The sequence below is a fragment of the Manis pentadactyla genome, chromosome 10 (genome assembly GCF_030020395.1).
Source record: "Manis pentadactyla isolate mManPen7 chromosome 10, mManPen7.hap1, whole genome shotgun sequence".
Lineage (NCBI taxonomy): Eukaryota > Metazoa > Chordata > Mammalia > Pholidota > Manidae > Manis > Manis pentadactyla.
In genome coordinates, this window is record NC_080028.1 from 61,775,004 (window position 1) to 61,797,163 (window position 22,160).

The 22,160-nt window shown below is 45.7% G+C and overlaps 1 protein-coding gene across 7 annotated transcripts in view; it reads right to left on the minus strand.

Moving 5' to 3' along the window:
* The window catches only part of BEST3 (bestrophin 3), a 70,350-nt gene that overhangs the window by 19,395 nt on the left and 28,795 nt on the right, over positions 1–22,160 (minus strand). For 2 of the 7 annotated variants that reach the window (XM_036920964.2, XM_036920963.2), the window contains exon 8: positions 8,133–15,729. The exons of 1 other annotated variant lie outside the window; for it this stretch is intronic. In XM_036920964.2, coding sequence (XP_036776859.2) covers positions 14,790–15,729 — 940 coding nt within the window. In that variant the 3' untranslated portion in view covers positions 8,133–14,789. Of the gene's footprint in view, positions 1–8,130; positions 15,730–22,160 lie in introns of those variants that run through there. 4 more of the 7 variants (XM_036920960.2, XM_036920961.2, XM_036920959.2 and 1 more) reach the window with 3 other exon arrangements.

Here is a 22,160-nt window from a genome sequence, read left to right on the forward strand (position 1 = left end):
CCTTCTGAGGGTCTTAACTGGAGTTAAATTAGCTGAGACATGATGGTTTGGCCATACTGCCTGTTAAAATGTAAACATATTTCTGCATCAGTTGGTGAAGAGCCTTGTCCGGAGGCTGGAGGCTATTTTGCCCACTGCTCCAGCTTCCTTGGGTCCTCTCCTGGGGCGCCTCACCTCCCAACAAGCCAGCAAATAAGGTTGTATCTGGTGCAACGGGAGGGTCCCAGGACCCTGATTCAACTCTGGGGCTGGCATCACATTGCTTCAGTCCGACTCTTTACATAATCGGAGTTTTACCCTGGTATATTCCTTCCTGTGTTCTTGGGAAATGGCAGAGGGATGAGGGGAGAGAGGCAAAGAGGGGCAGGAGAGGCCTCAGACCGTGTCCCTGTTGTCTGGCACTTGTGTAGAACTAATAGGATGCAGGAATTTGGACAATGCAGATGAGTCATGAGTTGTTGCTGTGTGGTTTCTGTGCAGCACCTCTACCCCTTTCCCTATGAGCCACCTAAATGGAGCAGGTTTCTAGGACAATAGCCACCATTTATTGAGCTGTTACTGTGTGTTCAGTCTCACTAATGTCCATTTACCTCCCCTAACAGCTTGTGAGTACGAACGATTATTATTCTCATTTTCCAGATGAGAAAATCACTGTGGGAGCTTCCCTAGTGCCCCTGTCTCAGAGCTGGCAAGCGGCAGAGCTGGGAGTCTGACTCCAGAGGCTGCTGCCCCACAGGGATGCTGTGGCAGGGAGTCCCTTGGTACACAGGCAGTGGCGCAGAGGCCTGCAGCAAGGGGAGGCAGATTCCAGGAAACAGCGCAGGAAAGTGAAACAGATTCACAGAGACACCTGCCATGTAGCCACATCCTTAAGATGGCCAGAGAAAAACTTCCTAAGAATCCTAGCCCTGTGGATGGCTGTCCCAGAGCATCTGTGGTAACCTCTCCCATGGGGTCAGTCAGCTGCAAGGCCCAAAGTCCCCTCTGGGCCACCTGCCCAGGGGGCAGTGCACGAGAGGACTGGCCCTGTGACCTGTTGTGAGGTTTCCCGGCCACACTCAGCCTCCACAGCACCCGTGGGAAGGCGATCAGAGAAGTGCTGGGCAGGCTGGGGTGTCACAGAACTGGCAGGGAGCTCCCGGTCAGACTCTTCCTGGAGCTCCAAGTAAACACCTGTTGCTTTGACTAAAGAATGTGAACATCACATCTAAGAACAGAAAATTCTTGACGGAAAAATATATTTAAGAATCTTTTCAATTTATATTATACCTTGGTTACAGTTATGACAAAAAGATGGAAAGGAGAAAAGGAAAAAAGGATTGAAAGGAAGCCTATTAAAATGCTAACTGGTTTTAATAATGGGCAATTTATTTCTTTTTCCAATTTTTCCAATCTATGTATGTAATGTGTTTACTTTAGTAAAGAAAGGCCTATCTATTTACATTGCCCCCTTTCTCTGCCCTCTGGAATGGCTTACGTCTGTCTTGAGGCATTTGAGGGGATAGATGACAAGTGGAGACCAGCCAGCCTCCTCTATCATTTGTGATTTAAGGGCTCTGATCAATTTCTTCATTTGTGAAATGGGGTAAGAATAGAACAGTAGGACTTCATAGAGTCAGGATGATCATTAAATGGGGGTAATCTGGGTAAAATTTTTATTACAAGCCTGGCTCACAGTAATGTTCTTGGTAACTGTTAGTTATTTTGATCACCAAATAGCTCATGGTGCTATTCTCATGAACATCAGTGTTATTTGACCAGAAGAGGGCACTCCTGGCCCTGGGAGTCCACCAGTCCAGGGGACACCAGGATTCTCATACTGTGTACCTACATGTTCCAGGTAGATGGATGTGAGGAGAAAGCAGACAAATGCCCCTTCCTGCTTGCTGATCTCTCAGTTTCCAGCCAAGTGCTGAGAAAGAAGTCACTTTTATTTTATTTTATTTATTTATTTATTTATTTATTTTTGAGAGGGCATCTCTCATATTTATTGATCAAATGGTTGTTAACAACAATAAAATTCTGTATAGGGGACTCAATGCACAGTCATTAATCAACCCCAAGCCTAATTCTCACAGTCTCCAATCTTCTGAAGCATAACAAACAAGTTCTTACATGGTGAACAAGGTCTTACATAGTGAATAAGTTCTTACATGGTGAACAGTGCAAGGGCAGTCATCACAGAAACTTTCGGTTTTGATCACGCATCATGAACTATAAACAATCAAGTCAGATATGTTATTCATTTGATTTTTATACTTGATTTATATGTGAATCCCACATTTCTCCCTTATTATTATTATTATTATTATTATTTTTTAATAAAATGCCGAAGTGGTAGGTAGATGCAAGATAAAGGTAGAAAACATAATTTAGTGCTGTAAGAGGGCAAATGTAGATGATCAGGTCTGTGCCTGTAGACTAAGTATTAATCCAAGCTAGACAAGGGCAACAAAACATCCACGGATGAAGATTTCTCTCAAAATGGGGGGTGAGGTTCTAAGCCTCCCCTCTGTTGGTTCCCAATTTCTCTCCTGATGGCCCCCCTGCGACTTGCCTGTCTTAGGTTATTCCTCCCTTGAGGAATCTTACCCGTCTCTGGCTAACCAGTCATCTTCCGGGGCCATACAGGGAAATGTAAAGTTGGTAAGTGAGAGAGAAGCAATATTCTTTGAAAAGGTTAGCTTTTAACTTCGAGAAAGAAGTCACTTTTAGAGTTGAAAATGGCTGGTTTTTTCTAGGAGTAATAGAAGCTGACCGTGTTGCTCCTGGAAGTACATGCACATTGAATCTTTCCTCTGGAGTTCCTACTGGCAGGGAGGGCAGGCATTCCCCCGTCAGTACTGGACAGGGCGTCTCTTGGAGATGGTGGGGCTAGGGAAAGGGAAGGTGAATGCGGTCTCTACGGCTTGGGCTGGGTGTCAGCGGCAAAGGAGAGGCCGATGTTCTCTGTTCTACTGGCCGCTGGCTCTGGGAAGCCACATGGAAAGGGGACAGAATCTTCGATCAGCTGAACTGCTAGGCAGGTTCATGCAGTAAGGTTGCATCAGTTTCTGTGAGTTGGTGACTCCACGTGCTCTCTCCAAGCCTGACCTCTTTAAGCTCCAGACCTGTCTATACCTCCAGTTGTCTATTTGATGTGTATATTTGGAGGGACTTTATTATATGCAAAATAAAACTTTTCCTCCTAGCTATTAACAACCGCCACCACCAACTACCACTACAATAAAAACAAAACAAAAAGCAAGCCTATCCTTTCAAGTGTCATCCATTTACTAAACAACTACTCCTTGAGTGTCCACCCAGTGCCAGACTGATCTCTGGTGGGTACAGCAGGGAACAGAACAGGCGGGATCCCTCCCATCAGGGGGCCACATGAATAGAAGCCAAGTGTATGTAAGAAAGCTATTATGTTACTCATCTGTTCACTGATGGAAAAGACAAAACACACACAAAAAGGAGAACTGTGCTTGCTTCTGGGACACATCTGAGCAGGGCCATTGGGAAATCATGTAGAGAGAGACTGGAATGGTATAGGGACTCAAGCTCATGAGGGATAAAGAACAATTTGGTTCTTGGTTTGGAAAGATTTGGTTTCAAGAAAAGTGTGTGTGTGTGTATGTGTGTGTGTATGTGTTTTGGGGGCTTAGATACAAGCAGCATAATGGCAAGCTTCACATGTCTGAGGCTGGTCCTGAGTGTGAAGAAGGATGGACTAATTAGGTATGGACCCTGATGCAGAATGAGAACCAGTGGGAAGCATCTTTCTACTCAGCGTGGAGAAGGCCACCTACTGAGAGTGATGTGGCAGCCTGCAGTGGGGCGCCTGGGGAGGAGTGAGTTGTTTCCTTGGAGGGATTCCAGCGGGCTGAATCTCAGCAGGGATATCATGGAGAGTTCAATCACACAGTGGAGTACTGAACTAGGCAACACCAAAATGTCCTTCTCCCCCAAGGTCCTAGGAACTGGCAGATCAGTGATGTGGAGACCAAGGTGAGCAGCCTGCCGCCAGTGGGCTACCAGTGGCCGCTGAGGTCTGCTCCTTGATGCCCTGCAGATGAAGGGACTCTATTCCTTAATGTCCCATTGGTTCAAAAACAGAGGAGCAGCTGGCTCTGAGGGACCCCAGATATGGGGAAGGCTGAAGCTCCCTACCTCTGCTTGGACTGTTGGATTTTATGGGCGCAAGCTTGCCTTCTCTGTCCCCATCCTGCTCTACCTCCTCAGCCTGGCTAACGCCCCGGGCACTAAGCACTCCTGGGACAGGCTTGTGGAATCACCTCCTGAGCTCAGCACACTCACTTTTACTGCATTGTTTTCCCTCCTGGTGAGACTCTTTGCTGCCAATTTCTTGGATTCTCTCTTTGGTAAGCAATCTATTTGGAAGAGATTTTAAATGTTAACAAAAGTTTTAAGAAATAAAGTGTGTGTGATGGGCTCCTCTTAGCCCCAATCTGGCAATGTCCTTGAATTTCAGGGCGTTGGGGCCTGCTGTCGTTACTATAAGGAGGCAGGCCCCTGGGGGTGCCAAGTGGGCCTGAGAGATTGCGTGGGCCTCTCCCCAGCTTTGCCTTTTCCCTTTCCTTCTTCTCCACCCCATGCTTCCTCCCTTTTTGTTCTCCTTTGTCACCTTAGTCCCAGGGACCCTTGCCCTCAGCAGGCCCCAATCTCCAGCTCCACAAGCCCTCTGTGCTTTGGACCACCTTCTTCTAAAGTCCCTCCCTCATGGCAGGGGCTAGGGACACCCCCGGGTGCTGGGTGCAGGAGGGAACTGGCTAGTCAGCAGATCCCTCCCTGGGCAAGTGTATTTTCTCCCCTTTTTCCCTGTGAGACTGGGCTCCCAGAAAGGACATGCTGATTTGGGGAGCTTCAGATTGTTTATATAGATGGGGCCCCGTGTATCCCAGTGGTGGCCCTGATCACCCCGCAGCCCTGTCTTCGTCCCAGGCCTCCCCCACCAGACAGGTTAGGGCCGACTGACTGAGAAAGCCTCTGCTTTTGTTCTGCTCTTTGGCCTTTGCCTCTGCAAGTGGAGTCTGCTGTATGCTGTTTTATCAAATCAGTCTAAGGCGGGAAGGCTAAGAAATGATGTACCTCGATCTTTGATTCAGCAAGTCATTTATGTAACTTCAGGGAAGAAACAAAAAATATTCTCAAATCTTACTTTTGCTCTAAAATAAGCCCACTTCATTAAGTAATAATAAAGATAGGTAACAACTCCTGAGCCATAACTTTGCATCAGGCCCTGTGTTTATTGTTTTGCATTGATTGTTTGCTTTAATTTTTAAAACAACCAACAGTGAAGGTACTGGCATTAGTACCATTTTATGTAGTTGATGAAATCGAGGCCAAGGCAGGTCAGGTAACTTGGTGTAGGTCACACAGCTAGTAAGGGTCTGGGCCCAAAAAGGACCCAGTGGCCTCTCCCCGAACCACCATGCTATTTAATAATGAGGATAAAATAATGATAGCAAACATATATTAAGAACTTAATAGATGATACACAATAAATTACGAGTTTTGTATGTATAACTGCGTCATGATCATAGGTATTACTTTTATCCCCCTGTTTTCTAGAAGGAAACCAAGTTGCAGACAGGCTAAGTGACTTTCCCAAGCAGTGGCAGAGTCAGGATTTGAGCCCACACCACCTGAGTCCCAAAGCCCACACTTGCGTTTTCTTCCTGACAAAGGCCTATTAGGCCACATGTGAAATTCAGTTTTATGAGTGGAATGTAAAGAGGAAACGAGCTCCCTCTTCCTTCTGTGCCCTGGGAGCCTGTGCGCTTTGGAACACTGTTGGTTTGTCTTACATAAGCTGTGCCACTGACCCACAGAAGCACACACTATCTGCTGAAAAATATATAGGGAGATGCAAGCCTGGTACCCAGCCAGCCTCACTCGTGGATGGTGGGCAGCAGTAATACCCATGTGATCCCCATCTGCTCCTTTTGATTCCACAGCCCCTGAAGGATGGGACTGTGTAGATCAGCAGCTTTCAAGTTCTGGATGTCACCACCAACTCTGGACAGCTCTGGGTCTTGGGAGCTGTGTTTGCATCAGAATTGCACTGGGGGTTGACAGGGTAACAGCACAGTGGGATTTGCAAAAGCCATGCGTGGGGCCAGCATTGACCCCCTTGATCTTGGGTAGCAGAGGCAAGGCAACTGAGAGGAAACCACCCTGGTGGCTGGGGGACCCCATGATGGGACAGAAGGACAGAGCCCATTTCTAACCTGATGTTGCGCTTCCTGTTCTTTATCCTCATACTCCTCAGGGGTCCTGTCACAGGCTGTCTGGGTACCCCTGAAGAGAAGGGACTGTGGACTTGGTGTTGGTAAACAAAGCCAGGGCCCAGCAGGAAGAGAGCTCACGAGGTGCCCTTTTCCTTAGGTGAGTGAAACTGGCTTTACAAAATTACATACCCTTTCACCTCCCCTCTCTGTGGAGCTGCCCCCATTATTCTGTGCTCTGTGCCACTTGCCCTGGAGCTGACCTCAGACAGACCCATGCGTCTGCGGTTGATGGCTGGAAATAGCAGGGGCACTCGGGACTGCCTCTGCCCGTGGTGAGTGACAGCCACCTGCTGGGTACTGTGAACAGCAGCTGTGGCTACACAGACCCGAGTGGAGAGGCTCAAGTTCCTCCAGTGGGAATGACACAGGAATGGCATACTGTCCCAGTCTGAGATCTGGCATCCTGCAAGGCCTGCTGCTGCCGGAGTCTGGTCAAGAATGGCCAGTTAGTGCTGGCACTCCCTGGGACTCCAGTGATTTGCACTGTCACCAAGCCAGGGAGAACACTAAGACTGTACAGTCACCCAGAGAGGCAGGTCAGAAAGAGAAAAGAGTACAGGTTTAACATGTCTAGATGTAGCATGGGGCTGCTGGCATTTGTTGTGAATTGAAAGATGATCTGAGACTGTTAACTTTGCATCTTCTTTCCCTCTTTGCAGAGTTTAGGGAACTCACAGTGCTGCAGGTTTACACGGAACTGGTGATGCTTTTGTATAAGAATTGCAAACTCAAGATACCTACCAGGGTCAAAGAGGCAACACTGAGTGAGGCAGGCCCAGTGTAGGATGATAAGGAATGGTGGAGACTGTGATAAGTTGGAGAATCATGGCCAAGCAAGAGCTCTCAGAAAATCAGATTCAGACCACCAGTCACCAGTTTTCCACTGCAGACCAAAGTTATATATGTAACTTTGGCTCAGTCCACTAAATAAAGGAACTAGCTAGTAAATATTATTCTCTTTAATGTAAAAAAGAAAAGTGACAAAAACCAGAGTCATTGAAATTGCTTTAAGTGCTTCTCTGTTGCCCTTTCTCTTCCTGGAAACTGGTACTTCTGGGACACCCCAGTATAAACCCTTGGGGAATGAACACACTGCAGTGACCTTATGTGGAGGCTAGGCCCTACAGTCAGCACATAATGAGGAAAATTACCTCATTAAAATTACCACTGAAGCTCTCTTAGGGAGGATCCGTGTTGGCATGTTTATTAATACCTTTCTCAGGAAGCCCACGTGGCTGGATGCTAAAAATTGCTGGAAGTTTCTCAGTGGAACAGCACCTGAAATGGTTGGCTTGCATTTAGGAGCCAAGTTGAGAAATTCTAGTTTTTATGCCTTTACACACTGAAATCACTCTCAGCACATTGGAACTGAGGCTGGGTGAGAGGAATTTACCCCTTCCATCTCCCACTCCCTCTGAGACTTGTGTTCCCTGGGGAGGAGGGTTTGTGTGAGGAGGGCCTTTTCTTTATACATGTTTACAAGGGCTTCTCTTTCCTTTGCCAAGCTCCCATAGTTGAATTCATCGAAGTCTCACACATTTACTATGATGCCAGCAGCCTGAAGGACACACATGTATACCTCACACATTCACAGAGAAGGAATTGGTGGTCTTGTCCCAGATCCACAGGCCTGTTTCAGGCACTCAAACCACCTTCATTAATGAGAAACTGTAATTCTATATTACACCCCAGAGTTTAAGTTGTTCCACATGAAGAGAAGGACACAAGAACAGGTTTAACTATGGGGAAGAAATAGATGTTTTTATAGATAAATAGGCCCTAGGGTTGGGCTTGCCTTCAGGGAGATGGTATATTTGCTTCATCCCTTATGTGGAGACCTGATCTGGCATCCCAGCTCTGCCAGTGATCAGCTCTGTGACAGGCTCACCATTTCACTTCCCTGAGCCTTGGTTGCCTTGTCTGTGAAGGGGGCATGGCAACTCCTCACAGTTGTTAAAAGAGAATTGAACATGACAGTGTTTGTACAGCACCTACCTACAACTTAAAAAGAGCACCTGGCACATAATAAGTTACTCACTTAATGTTGGCTTCCCCATAGGCTTTGAGGCCAAGTCGATGAGGCCGGTTAAGTGGTTATGGCAATTGGCTGCTCATCTGTTGTTTTCTAAATCCAGAAATTTCTCTTGTAACCTAGGCCATTGTTTTGTGGATGCAGTGTGGAATAGCGGTCAACAATGAGCTGATGCGGCACGCGCTGAAATCCCTGATGGAAATTTTAACTGATACATTACCTTCAGGAACTTATTTAATGTCTCTTTCTTCCCATACAATGGGTCACAGTACTTTGTGAGGATGGACTGAAATGATAAATGTAAAACACCCATAACACCCCAACTACCCAGTAGGTGTTAACTCTTATCCCTTATCCTCTCCCTTATCCCACTCTTTTTTTTGTTTCTTTCTGCCTTTTGGGTCCATTTTCTCAATATTTATCATAATTGTCTCTTCTTCCTCCCCCATGTATAGAATCTCCAGAAAAATTATTAGAATCAGCAGTTGAAGGGGACCTGAAGTCACTTATTCTAACCATTAATTTTAGAGTTGAGCAAAATGAAGTCCAAAGTGTCAAATAACTTGATTGAGACCACACAGCTAAGGTTGTGGCCACATCTGATGGAGATTCCCAGGTCTCTCGGCTTCGGATCTAGATCTATATCTAATTTGGTTTCTCTCCCTTCCTTCCATCCTCCCTCCCTGTCGGGCACTGTCCTAAGCAAGGGGGGTACACTGATTGCATAAGACAGTGAATGGAGCTCACATCCCAGTGGAAGGGGCATGGCTGCCTCCTCGGACAGGTGGGCAAGTGCCCCATTTCCACTATACCCATGAGAATGGCGTTATCCCATCTGACCTCTGGCAGCTATACCTGGACCTTCTTCCTTGGACGGAAGTAGCAGGATCCTCCCAGCCTCTGAATCAGGGCCAGGAGGAGCAAGTTCACAGGGAAGGGAGGTGAATCTGCTTGTGTTCTCACTTTCCTTAGTGATGAAAGTGATTGAATTCTGTTTTTATTAGGAAACAAATGAGACTGATCCTTTGCTTGCAAAATGCTTTTCCCCTTGGAGTTTGTAGGGTCCAGTAACCAAAGCAGTAATACATGTTTTGTAAGAACATATAGAAACAAAGGGCTTTACATTAAACAAATTAGAATAGTTGGGAGGGGGAACGGGACTAGGGATGAAAGGAAAGCAACGAACCAACCGGCTCAGCTTCTGAGGGCATTTGTTATTGACACAGCCCTGCAGAGGAGTGACAGGTCAGGCAGGTGGGCAGAAGGGCGCAACTCCCACCCACCCACCTTCAGCTGAACGCCTGACCCCGGTAATGCTTCATGTTTGATGGATGACTATAAGTCCAGCTGGTGACATCATCCGAGACAGTGCCAGTTCCCTGCTGTACTCTCTTGGAGGTGCTTGGCCTGCAGGGAGGAGATAGACTGATCCTACCCACCATAACTATTTCCTTCTAAAAAATTCCTTCTGTAAAAAATAAAATGCTGAATTATTTCTCAAGAAGGTATGGTTTATTGGTTTGGTCCTAAGTAAGACTATATAAAGGCTGACGCTGGGTAAGATGGCTCTCCATTGTCTAGCAGTTTATTGGCGCAAGTTCTTGTACAATATTTGGTATATGATTGTTACCTTTTATGTAAGCTACACTCTTAGGCTTACAAAGGTGCTGAACTACTCTTGCTGTAAGAGCCATCCCAGGAGATCTCTGAGGGTGCACCTCTGGGCTCACATCCTGTTTTTCTGGATGTGGCCTATCAGATCCTTTTAGCATCAGGGAGAAATGGCGGTTAGCTCACAGCCTGGGCACAGAATAGGAATCTAGCCAGTTTCTGGGTTCCCTTGTTCTCTTCTAGTTTTTTTTCTCTCTTATTTCTCTTCATTGATTTCCTGGGTGCTTATCTCATTTTTACTTTTCCTATTGGCCTGAATCAGATCCCCAGCTCGGTATTTGGGGCCCAGTAATTGTGGTGGGGTCTTGCAGGATATCAAGCAGCACCCCTGGCCTCTTCCTGCTAGATGCCAGTCACAGTCCCCAGTGTGACAACCAAAATGTCCCCTGATCACTGCTAGCCTAGACAAAGAACCTGGGGCACAGTGGCATTTCTGCACAAAATCTATTTTAGAAATGCTTTTACTTGTTTTTAGGATACAAGATACAATATTCCCTTCACTCACTCTTTTGGGGAAATGTTTAAAACTTGAAGCTCAGTGAAATGGTTCCAGGAAACAATCTGGCCGAATCTACCTGTGGTGAAAGGGGGGCTTGGGCCTATTTTCTGCATTAGTTCCGAAACAAAACTAAACAGAACACAGAACTGAATCTTCAGTCTGCGTAAATTGAGTAATCAGGGCAAGTATGGTTTCATGCCCTACTTTCCAGGGTATTTGCTTCCGTTTTCCACCTGCCTTGGCCATTGGGGAGCTGGCCACACACAGCAGAGGGGCAGCAGGGAGAGTGGAGTTTGGACAGAAGCAAATGCTCGCTGGGGTCCTGCGTCTTAAGCTCTGGCTTCTGGGTTTTCTAAGATTTTCAGTAAGAGAATGATCCTGGCATTCTGAAATTGTTTCTTTTGACTCAACGGTCATTTCAGTGGGAAAGACTGTCCTAAAAACCAGGGTTCATAGAACTAAGGAAACAGCGGGTGAAGGGACTGAGGATGTCCCTGAGATAGTTTGAGAGGAAGAAATGAGGAAACTCCTTGGCTGTTACTGTTGATATTCCGCACCCCAGGAAATGCTTGCCATGGATTCTGTCGGCGATGGTGGTGATGATGAGGGAAGGACGGGAGAAACTGGATTCGAATTTGGCTTTTGCTTGGGAATTTTTACAGCTGTAGTTGTTCCTAATCAGTGGCCGTAAGAGCAAGTTTAGGGAGATCAGACACCCTAAGAGGGTCTTCTGACTTCGAGCCAGGGGTACTAATCCCCTAGAATTATAGCAGAAAGAGCAAGAGCAATTCATTTTTCTCTCATTCCATATTTTGATTGAGGGGATTGATACATATATACCAGGTTTGGGGAGGAGCTGGTCACCATGGGGGATGAGACCTGGGATATGGTGAGAGATGAGGGAATGATGGAAAATGCTAGACAGAAGGTAGAGGTGGCAGATGCTCAGAAACAGATGAAAGAGCATACAAAATAAGGCCAAAAGAGAAATGACAAGCTTTTTGAATGAAAGAGGCTGCAGTCCTGGAGAATAAGGGGATCCTGACAAGCAGATGACTGAAGAGGAGGGCATGAGTTCTTCTCCTGCAGCTGGGGTGAGGCCGGGGATGATCTGTCCCAGTAATGCTGTCCCCCAGACAGTGTGAACTGGGGCCCCAGCTCAGCCTTTCCACATCAACACCTTCGAGCCTCCCAATGGCCAGGGAGCTGGTGCAGAGGAAAGCCCATTTCACAGATGAGCAGACGGGATTCAGAGGGACGAGGCCTTGTTCAAGTTCATAAAGCTGCTTGGAGGGAAGTCACAGGCCGGTTTTATAGTCCTTGCTGTTATGCCCCATGGCTGCCTGGGCTCAGCAAGTTCTTGGGGAGCAGAGTTTATGAAGAGAAGGTCTGAGAATAATGACTGAGGATTGACTTAATTTCTCTGGAGAAAAAGCCAGAGGGGAAAAACACTGAAAAAGAGGATATATGTTTAAGGGAGTCTTTTCTTTAATGGTAAAGTTACCATTTCTCTATTCCATTTAAAATATGTTTTCCATAGTTTAGCTGAGCTGGGCTGAAAGTGGATGCCTGGAGTGGGAGTGGTGGTGAGCCAGGAAGCACACAGGACATTTACAGATGCAGAGAGAAGAGCCTTCGTTGTTTTGTGGGGGGCCAGTCATCCCCCAAATTCTTGAATGAGAAAAAGCTTGTGGGCCTTTGCTTTTCCTGACCTGTGGACGCTGGCGTCAGGGCAGAGTTGTCCCTAGTGGGCAGAGAGAGCTTGCAGCAAATAGGGGTCGGCTTTGTTGTACCTTCTGGCTTTTGGATTACATCTCACGCAGAACAGAGCCTGTCCTTGCAATGAACAAGCCACCAGGTCATGGGACCATTCATCCAGGGGTGGAAGTTTCCAGAGCTCAGGAGAAAATGGGCCAGGCAGGCAATGAAATCAGGCACCTGGGAAGAAAGCATTTTGTTTTAGCATTTGGTCTATGTTGGGTAAAACCTCATTTTCAAATAACTAGAGAATATCTTCTTGTGAGCTGGGCAATTGCTGGCTTGAATTTATAGCTGAATTGAACCACACAGGCTCATTTCTCAGTGCAGGGAGGAAATGGGAGGCCACCTTAGATTTTGATGCAATATTGAGGAAATTAAATAAATTTGTGGACAAAGGTGCATAAGGGATGGATGGAAGCAGAGGTACATGGACACTCTCTTGGTCCTCCACAAATGTATGATTCTACTTGTGTACCATTTCTCACTTGGACTTAGGAACACAAACTGATTATATTTCAAAAGCAGCTAAGTAGAAAAGTATTTGAATCCGAGCAGTAGATAAAACTGAAGAGAACAGAGGACTTAGGCTGAAACATCCAAGAACATAGCACAGGAGGCAGGGGGAGGCTAGGGTGCCTGCCTTTCAGCATTTTATACTGAGCTTCATGGTACCATCTGTATGGGAGGCTTTGAGAAAACCAGTGTCTTCCCACAGGCTCGCACTTTTGCAGAGAACCATCAGGGTACAGCATTTCTTCCAATATGATTTCCTTTTAGTTTCTTTGAGAAACAATAGTTAAAGTAAATATTGCAGCTGGGATGGTTCATTGGATGCAATATCTGGTAAACATGTGCTGATTATAACATTGCGTAATAGGAGGAGTAGGCAGGAGGGAGGGAGAGGCCCTGCCAATTTTCTTTGGTCAGAAAATTTGAGAGAACTGTGACTGGGCTCAAAGGTGGAGCAGTGCCCTCCTGTGCACATAAGAGGCACAGGCAGACCCAAACAGGGAGGACACAGAGGGGCCTCCAGGCTGGAGAGGTTTAGGCATGGTTCCCTTGGCGGTAGGGTTCTGGGCAGACTATTGGCCGAGTCAAGACCTGACACACAGTCCAGTGAGAGGGCTTGCTGGCTCAGAGTGAGGGCTCTTGAGTCCCAAGCCTGGGTTTGAATCTGGGCTCTGCCACTTCTTGGCTATGTGGTTCTAGTCATAATGCTGTACTTCTCCAAAGGCCATATTCTTCCTCTTTAAAATGGAGGTAAGAGGACATCAACTTGTAGGATTCCTGTGACGATTAGTGAGATTATCTGTGAGCATCACACACTGTTGCCTGGAACTGTGAGCACTCAATAAATGGCAGCAATTAAAGTTATTTTATTTCTGAGGCAGAGCTGCATCACATGACAGGGATCGAGCAACACTCACAAGGTGAAGTTGGAAGGCCCCAGTAAACAGCTGCCCCAAGAACTCTCAGAGGCAGCTGTGAGCCTCCCATCTGCATTGTGCAGCCCTGGGCCCCTTCTCCTCCCAGCTCCAATATCCTACCTCAACCCAGACAACATGGCAGATGCAGGAAATGGTCCCATGCTGTGACCTTGGGAGTTTTGCTCTAAGAGTTTGAGTTAAATGCATTCAAGCCTCGTTATTCTTTGGTTCCATGTCCACTTGACTTCATGTTTCCCCAGGGTTCAAGACTAAAGGGTGGATGCAGGAAGGTAGAGCAACAGCTGCGGAGCACAAGGTGGGGCCCACCAGCTCCCAGCCCCTTCTGTGAGCGGGGTGGCAGGTGCGGCTGGTTTGCCAGCTTTGACTCCTCTGCAGGGCCCTTCCCGATGGCTCATATTTGAAAACCATGGTAAGAAGTAGGCAACGGAGTTGGCAAGAGAAAATACTGTAAGCTGAAAGGCCAGGCAGGTTAGTAGAGTAGCAGGACAGACAGAAGGATGAGAGAATAGAGGGAGAAGAGAGCATAGTGAAGTCTTGAAAGTAGAAAATGAAATTGAGGATAGGTGGAGCTTCCAGATGCAGAGGAAGCTTAAATATTAGGAAGTGACAGTAGCTATAAAAATAGGAGTGCAATGGCTAGACAGCCTCAAAGAATCGTAATGAGGATGGGGCTTTTGAGGCATTACATGATCCACCTCCCTGTCTCTGATTGAAGGAAAAAAAAAAAAAAGGGAAAGAGACTCCTTTGTCTCCCTGTTGGCAAAGCTAAGGGATTAGACTATGGGCCTATGGAGGCTGATTCTAGAGCTAACGGTCTATGAATGCATCCATCATATATATATATTTTTAAGATTCCTTATCTGATTAAGATATGTCACTATGGTCTATGTAACTTCCATGGAAGTTACTTTGGGATGGATGACATGAATGTGTTTGATTTTCTCAGTTCTCCAAAGTCAGGATCTTAATGCCCTTCAAAGTTTTGAGTAGCTTGTACACTATGATGGTTTTTTAAAAAAATTGCCAGTCTCCAGTCATATTCTATAACTAATGCGTAACTTCTGGGAAAGTATGAATCTAGGCTAGAACCAGGTCCTGGAACTTTCTGGCGTTCCTTGGGGTGATTCCTCTGTTTGCTCATTGTTAAAATCGATGATGTCTGTTTCCTTGGTGTCCAGGTTTTCCAGTAAATACAGCACATGAGGAGAGACTTGAGAGCCAGCTACTGGGTTGATTCCCCTGGTGTCTGGGGATGTTTCTGTGTCAAGTAAAAGAATCGGCTGAGGACTCAGGGGATCTGGACTTAGGCCCGCCTGGGAGGTGCAGTGGGGCCCCAGGATCCTTGGGCCGCTCCACCTTGGCCAGAACTTGTCATTGTCATTAGGGTCTTCCTCAGAGGCTAACAGGGGGATGTTTCTCTCAGCTTCCACTGAAACACTCTGGGGACTGCTCTCCCTAGGAGGTGTCCCTTTTTCTGAGGGGAACAGGATGGGTCCCCCCGGGTCCTCCTGCTGCCCAGGACTGCTTGGCTGAACCCCAGTGAACTCGGAGCTCTGGACGGAGGCAGTGGAGCCATGAGATATGGGCTCTGCGGCTTCCGCCGCTGTGATCAGGACCTCGGGGACCTGCGGCATTTTGGTGAGGGAGACCCTCATGCTGGACTGCGGGGTCAGGCTCTGTAAAGTGCTGGTCCGGCTGGCCTCCCTGATCGTGGACAGCTCGCCCAGGCTGCAGTACTGCTTGGGGCTCCCCTCTGGGGAGGAGAACTGCTTCCGCGTGGCTGTGGCGCGGTGGGGGCTTCTGCAGGGCACGTCCAGCAGATCCTGGGCGGCGCTGAGGTCACTCGGGGGAAAGAACATGGAGCTGTCACTGGTCTGCCTCCCGTAGCTTCTCCTCCTGGGCATGGGGGGTTGTTCGTGGGTGCTCAGGAACCTCTTGACCCTTCCTATCACAGAGTGACGATGGCCGTGCTTCTCGTAGTCGCACAGCCACTCCTCGCCGGGGAAGTCAGACCCAGACAGCCTGAAACACACAATGGCAAAATGCAGGAGGTGCAGCGTCAGAGTCTCCAAGGTGGGGACTGAGTTTTGCATTGTTCACATTACAGATTTTGAAATGGAGTGGGGGAGGGGGACTTTAACTTGAGACAGTCTAGCAGAGGTTCTCAAACTCTGGCCACAAGGTCTCTTTAAAGCTCTAAAAAATATTAAGTATCCCCAAAGAGATTTGGGTTATAGCTAATGCTACTTGCTGTGTTAGAAATAATAATTTAGGAAAATAAAAAAACCCAAGAGTGTACAAGCACACTGTACATTCCATTAACTAAGTGGTGACATCATCACATAACATGTAGCCTCTGGAAAATTCTGCTGTACACTCATGAAAGGGTGAGAATGAAAAAGACAAATAACATTGTAGTGTTACTATGAAAATAGTTTATGTCTTAAGGATTTGGGTCTTAGGGTCTTGGGTCTTAAGGATTCCCAGAAGCCCGCAGACTGCACTTGGAGAATCATGAGCTAGAGGCTTGACATTAAAAAAAAAGTCTGTGTTTTCTTTCCCTTTTTACAGATGAACTGAGGTCATGAATTTAGGACCTATAAACCCCCCAAAACAATGGATCATAGCTGAATTCAAGACAATGCAAATAACGGCTACCTTGACTGAGCACCTCCCATATGTGAATGCATTTAATTACTCCAGTAATTGTGTGCATTGGTATTATTATTATTCACACTTTATGGATGAGGAAAGTGAGACCCTAAGGGATTCAGTAAGGCCATGTAGTTAAAACAGAGCCAACCCTAGAAGTCTGACTCTAGAGCCTTTGTTCTTAATCCCTTAATCCATGTAAAGTCTGCTTCTGGGGGTCAAGCGATGAGGTAGAGCCCAGGGGTGGAATAATGACTGCAATAGAGGCCTTGCCCAGAGGTAACTTGTTGACACAGTCCATGCTTTGCATTTCTGCCCGCTCACTTGGGGTTAAGGTAGGAGAAGCTGGACCCTGTGGAAAGAGTATACCCTTTGTGGTGGTGTGGACTTGCAGTGTGGTCCGGCTCCCCTCGTGATTAAGTTTGATGGATTTGGTACTGCTAAGAATTTCCTGCTGATTTTTTTAACAGTTAAGGCATAATGAAAATAATCCTACCACTTGGAATCTTCTCCTTCAAGGCTAGAATGAAATGGACAACTGAGAGAATGGTAAGGTCTGCACCTGCCTCCCATGACATGGTTTTTTTGTCTCACATCTCTGTGGATTTACAGCCTTAATGCGGTTAATGAACTGCTGACAGTGTTGCCTTTGAACTACAGATGCTCACACTGGCTCTGGTAGCAGCAGTGATCAGCCTTCTCAGTCCAGTATCATACTGATGCCCATGGTGACACAGTGCTTGAACTTGGCCAGGGGCATTTTATGTGCCATAAAGGAAAAAGTTGGGAGAGCATAATATTGGTGTAACATGAAAGGGCAATGCGAACAGCTAGAGAAAATGTTTCTCTTGTTTATGAATAAAAGATGGGTGATTGAGATGATTAAGTGCCTAAATGCCCCGGACAGCATCCAGTTACAACCTTGTGTGATTATTCTAAAGCCCCAGCAGTGCCCTTGGATACCAGATAGCTTCCTGGCCCACCCTCCGCTGTGCACGGCTCAGGTTCTCTTACACTGACTTGAGAAATGCAGACTCATGCTTCAGTGGCCTCAGGGACCCTGCCTGTTGGATTTCATTAGGTCAAGTCTCAGTCACACTTTAGGAGTCCGGTTACGGAGGACACTGGAGGAGCAACAAGCACAGTTTTCACTAAGATTGCCATGTTAGAGGTGTCCTGGGACTCTGAGGTGGGGCTGGCAAATCTCTCTTTAAGCGACAGTCCTCTGTCCTCCATTTGGGATCTTGACTTTTTATTTGGGATTTGTCTTTTTTAACTACTTCTAAACCACACAACCTTGTCAGAATGACAAAGTCCTCTAGGAGAAAATGTTTGTATCATTATTTCTTCAAACCTTCGTGAATCCTAAGGAAAAAACTTTCTAACTATGCACCGATGTGGTGGATATACATTCAACTGGGGCAAGAGGCCCAAATCCCTGAATCCCAAATGGAGAAAAGCAGACCAGTTGCAAAGAGCAAACTGCAAAGGGCTCTTGCTAATGTTCTACTGATTCGCCAGCTGATATGGGGCTGGGCTGCCAGTGAGACCCTACTGCACTTTCCTGCCGCATGAGACTATGGTGTGGAGGCATGACATTTACCCACTTACCCAATTAAATTTATTGAGCATCTATCATGAATAAATTTGTTACATTAAGTACTGTGTAACATAACTGAAAAGGCATGTATATAAATAGCTAAATTTGGGGCAAAATAAGTTTTTGAGCTGGCCTTTGACATTGAGTAGGAATCGTAGGCAGAGAAGGGGTAGAGTATTCTGGGTGGAAGAAGTGACTTGAGCAAATAAGACAACAGGAGACTTCAGGATGATCGTGAGGAATGGGAAATACTCAAGTTTGTGTTAAACACAGTCACCAGGCATCAAGCTGGAAAGGTAGCCTTGGACTGTGTTATGAAGAGTCTTATATACCAGGTTGAGGGATTCAGAGATTATTCCCCAGGCTCTGGGCAGCTACGGGTTGTCTTTATGATTGGAGGGCATAACTAGAGTTGTGTCCCTTGGTAGCAGTGTCCAAGCTGGAACACCTACATGGAAGGCAACACTGATGAGTATTGCCACCTAGAAATGCTCTGGCTGAGAAACACGATGTGGCACATTCCGCACCATCAGTCAAAAAGACCAGTGTGCGGGACTTTGGAAGAGCAGTTGGGGGTCTGTGGTCTGGCAGGCAGGTTTTTGAATCTCATGCCGAAGTGGCAAAGGAAGTCTTTCATTATGGTCTTTACGCTATCAAAGAGCAGCAGTGAAGCCCTTGCAGGGGAAGCCAATGACTTTTCTTCCAAATGTTTCCATAACGGAAGGTTTCATTGCTAACATGCCATGCCCATCTCCTTTCTCTCCTTTGCCTGCGGTCATGGTGCCCAGTAAGATAGCGAAACTGTGGCTTAAGAACAAAATGGTTTAAAGCTTGGAGCATACAGAATTGAATATGTTAAAAAGATTCTTTATTTCCCAATTCGGAGGCTTGGATGTAGCTTTTAATTCCTTTTAGACTTTCTGCTCCTCTGTATTTGATTTTTAAAGTGTACTTGTAGTATAGGGTTAGTACAATCCTGAGCACTAAATATAACACCACTTAAAATGTCCCAGTACAATTATAGCAAAAATATTATATGATAGAATGTAAGCAGCCTCATTATATTACTCTGTATTAGAGAAGGTCAGCTGAGAAAGCTAGGTCTTATGTTCTGGAATTCACTTGGACTGAGAGACAGGCAGGTAATGAGAGACAGGAGGACATTCATGGAAAGTGCCATGCAGTCATTAGTCTCCAGAATACGGAATTTGAGATTTGCCTCTGTGGTGAAGAAAATGGTTTATTTGGGGAGCTTGCAGAGCCAGGACTGCTGCCCAGGCTGACACTAACTAGCTGTGTGACCTTAGGAGATCCACTTAACCTCTCTGCGACTTGGCATCATACTTGGTAAAGTAGTGGACAACGATACCTGCTCTACCTGCCTTGCAGACTGTGGGGAGTTCAAAAGGAGTAACGTGTGGAAAAGCTCTGATGAGTAGAAGATATAAAAAGACTCTCTCAAGGGCTGGTACACTCTCAGAGGTGGTTCCCAAATTACCTTTGACTTCTTGCTCATGGCTGGAGGATATGATAGTGTCTGCCTCAAGGTCATTCCCTTTTCTCCTTCAAGAGTGTCTTTTTAAAATGTTGCTATACCTCTGAGCTGCCACCTAACAACTAATGTTAGAATGGACGATTTTAACAGTCACTTAATGGTTAGACTTGGGGCCCTGTGTGAATAGAGAGGAAATGTAAGGATAGGAGGAAGCCCGGTTGAGAGAAGGAAAAGAGGGCCTCTCAGGTGGTGGTATTGCCCTGACTTTGCCTCTCACAGTTTTGTTGTGCCATTTGCATACATTGCCAAATCCTGCAGTCAGCATTTGTTGCACAATATAAATCATGAATACAGAAAAAATGAGAAAGATTGTTGCCATATATTGGGATAATTTTTAAAGGGAGGACATGAGCAGGAGAGGGAGAGAGAATAGGTATGTGAAGCTAGTCAGACTAGCTGGTTCTTTCTGACTGTAGAAAGAGGGAGAGCATGCATGGTTTCTACAGGTCAGATTGACATCAGGAGTGGGATGTATTCTTATTTTAATTGCAAGTGGTAAAGGAAAAACAACCCCAATTTTCAAAATACCTATTGAACACCTACAAAGTGGTCAGCCTGTCAATCTCCCTTGCTAGTGACAGGTAACAGAGGGCAGGGACAGCAGTGATTCAACTAAAGCCCCCTGGAAAGATGCACGGGCTTGTCAGGGGTGCAGAAGAACACTTCCTGTCTGCTGTGGCCATAACAAAGGAGACGCAGGGAACCCATCTGCTGGAGATGTGTCCAGACTTCCAGACTTTCTGGGATGTGTCTGATATGGATAGATCAAAACATCCCTGAAGACCTGAAAGGTTAATGCAATGTTCTTAAAGCAAGCTTTTTTGCAAAGCAACCCCTTCTCATGAGTGTGATCAGGTAAATAAAAATAGAGCTTCAAAAGGCTGAAGGAGAAACTGGATGATGGGTGCCCCCTTTCTTCCTCTGTACACCTCACCACCCTTTATTGAAAGATGTACAATGTGATGATTTGGCACACTATCTATTATAAAATGCTTACCACAATAAGGTTAATTAGCATCAGAATCTCACATAGTTTCTGTTGTGCCACTTTTAAGGTTGTGTTTTGGCAGTTTAAATTTGAATAATAAGAGGTTATTTTAACAGGACCAAAATGAGGAGTTTAGGAAAATAATATTTAATATGATGAGTTCTACTACTCATGTGAGATTTACTGTGTTCAAATGGCTGGTGTACACAAAGTCAGGTGGCTGCCTTGGAGGGAGCCGAAATTTGCCTGAAAATCAGGACAGAGGTACACATGGAGGAGCATTTATTCATGGGAGCAAAGTGAAATGTACTCTTCAAACCCATTAGGGGTGAATGCTGTTAGTTTTAACCTTCTGCGCTGCAGAGTCACCATCAAAGCTGTAGCCAAGGATTTATAAGGTGGGCAAGGTAACCCTCAAGCTGAGCTTGGAGGTAGGGGGCTGAGCATTGTGAGGAGAATCCAGTGGATGGGAGGTGGTGTCCACCAGCCCTCCTCTCTGCTCCTTCCAGACAGCTTCAAGTAGCAGATAGCGTCAGGGACATCATGCTTAGCCCAGGGAGCTGCATGCAGGGCCAGGAACTCTCCTCACTGCGAAGTTTGGCTCAGGCATTAAGGCAAACCTATTAAAGAGGCACATGAGCTGCATGTAACCATTCTCATCATGTTGATCTGGCTTCTGCTGGCTGATGCAAAAGGGATTGTGGCCCAGTTCAGTTGAAGTCCCCTGCTTTTCAATACTGTTGCATTCTACAGGAATTTTGTTAGAAAAGGAAATTAAACCATCTGTATGTCTCATACCATTTAGGAGGTGGAAACTGTGGGCCAGTGGTGACCCCATGTCAGCATATGAAAGAATTCCTGAGTAAGTACTAAAATGATAAACTTAATGCACATTCATCTACTTGGACAGTTCCGTCTTTCCTTCCTTTCCTAGTGCATTAAGTGAAAATCAATGTTCCAAGGATACATTTTTATTGAAATTAGTGATGCAAAATTTGAGGTATTTTGGTTGTTTATAACACAAGCATGCAAAAATGTATATCAGACTATGTATTTTCTTGTAAAGCTAAAATATTTGAATACAATTGGCTAAGAAAGGATTGCTGAATAAAACATCCATCTAGAAGTATATTTAAATACACTTCAATAAATCTTTGTTTGCTAAAATACATGTTTTGTTATATTTGAGCCAATACCACTAGGAATAATTCTGACCATACTGGACCATCTTAAATGCCTTGTGCACCTTAAGTACATATATTATAATTGCAAAAAAAAATGCATTATTTATGCATGTTCTTAGAACTTTCAGAAAGAAGACGGGTAAGTAAAAGTTATTATTTATGGGATAAATGGTTGTATTTGCACAGTGTCAAGTAAATGTAAATAAATTCTTTAACTCCTAACTAGAAGGAATTCTTACAAAAATGTGAATATTCCTTCCTCTCTTTACTAAGAGGATCCTTGACTTCATAGATGCATTCCTTAAGATTGCTACACATGTGAGGAATTTCTAACATATATGCACCATGGCAGAAAGCCCAAGAAAGCAGTGTTCTTTAAATGGGATTGAAGTCAGCAGTTCAAGTTCCAGACCATCTAAGAGCATGCTTTTAGATTAGCGGGACAGTTAGAGTTAGAGTGAGTGACACATTTGA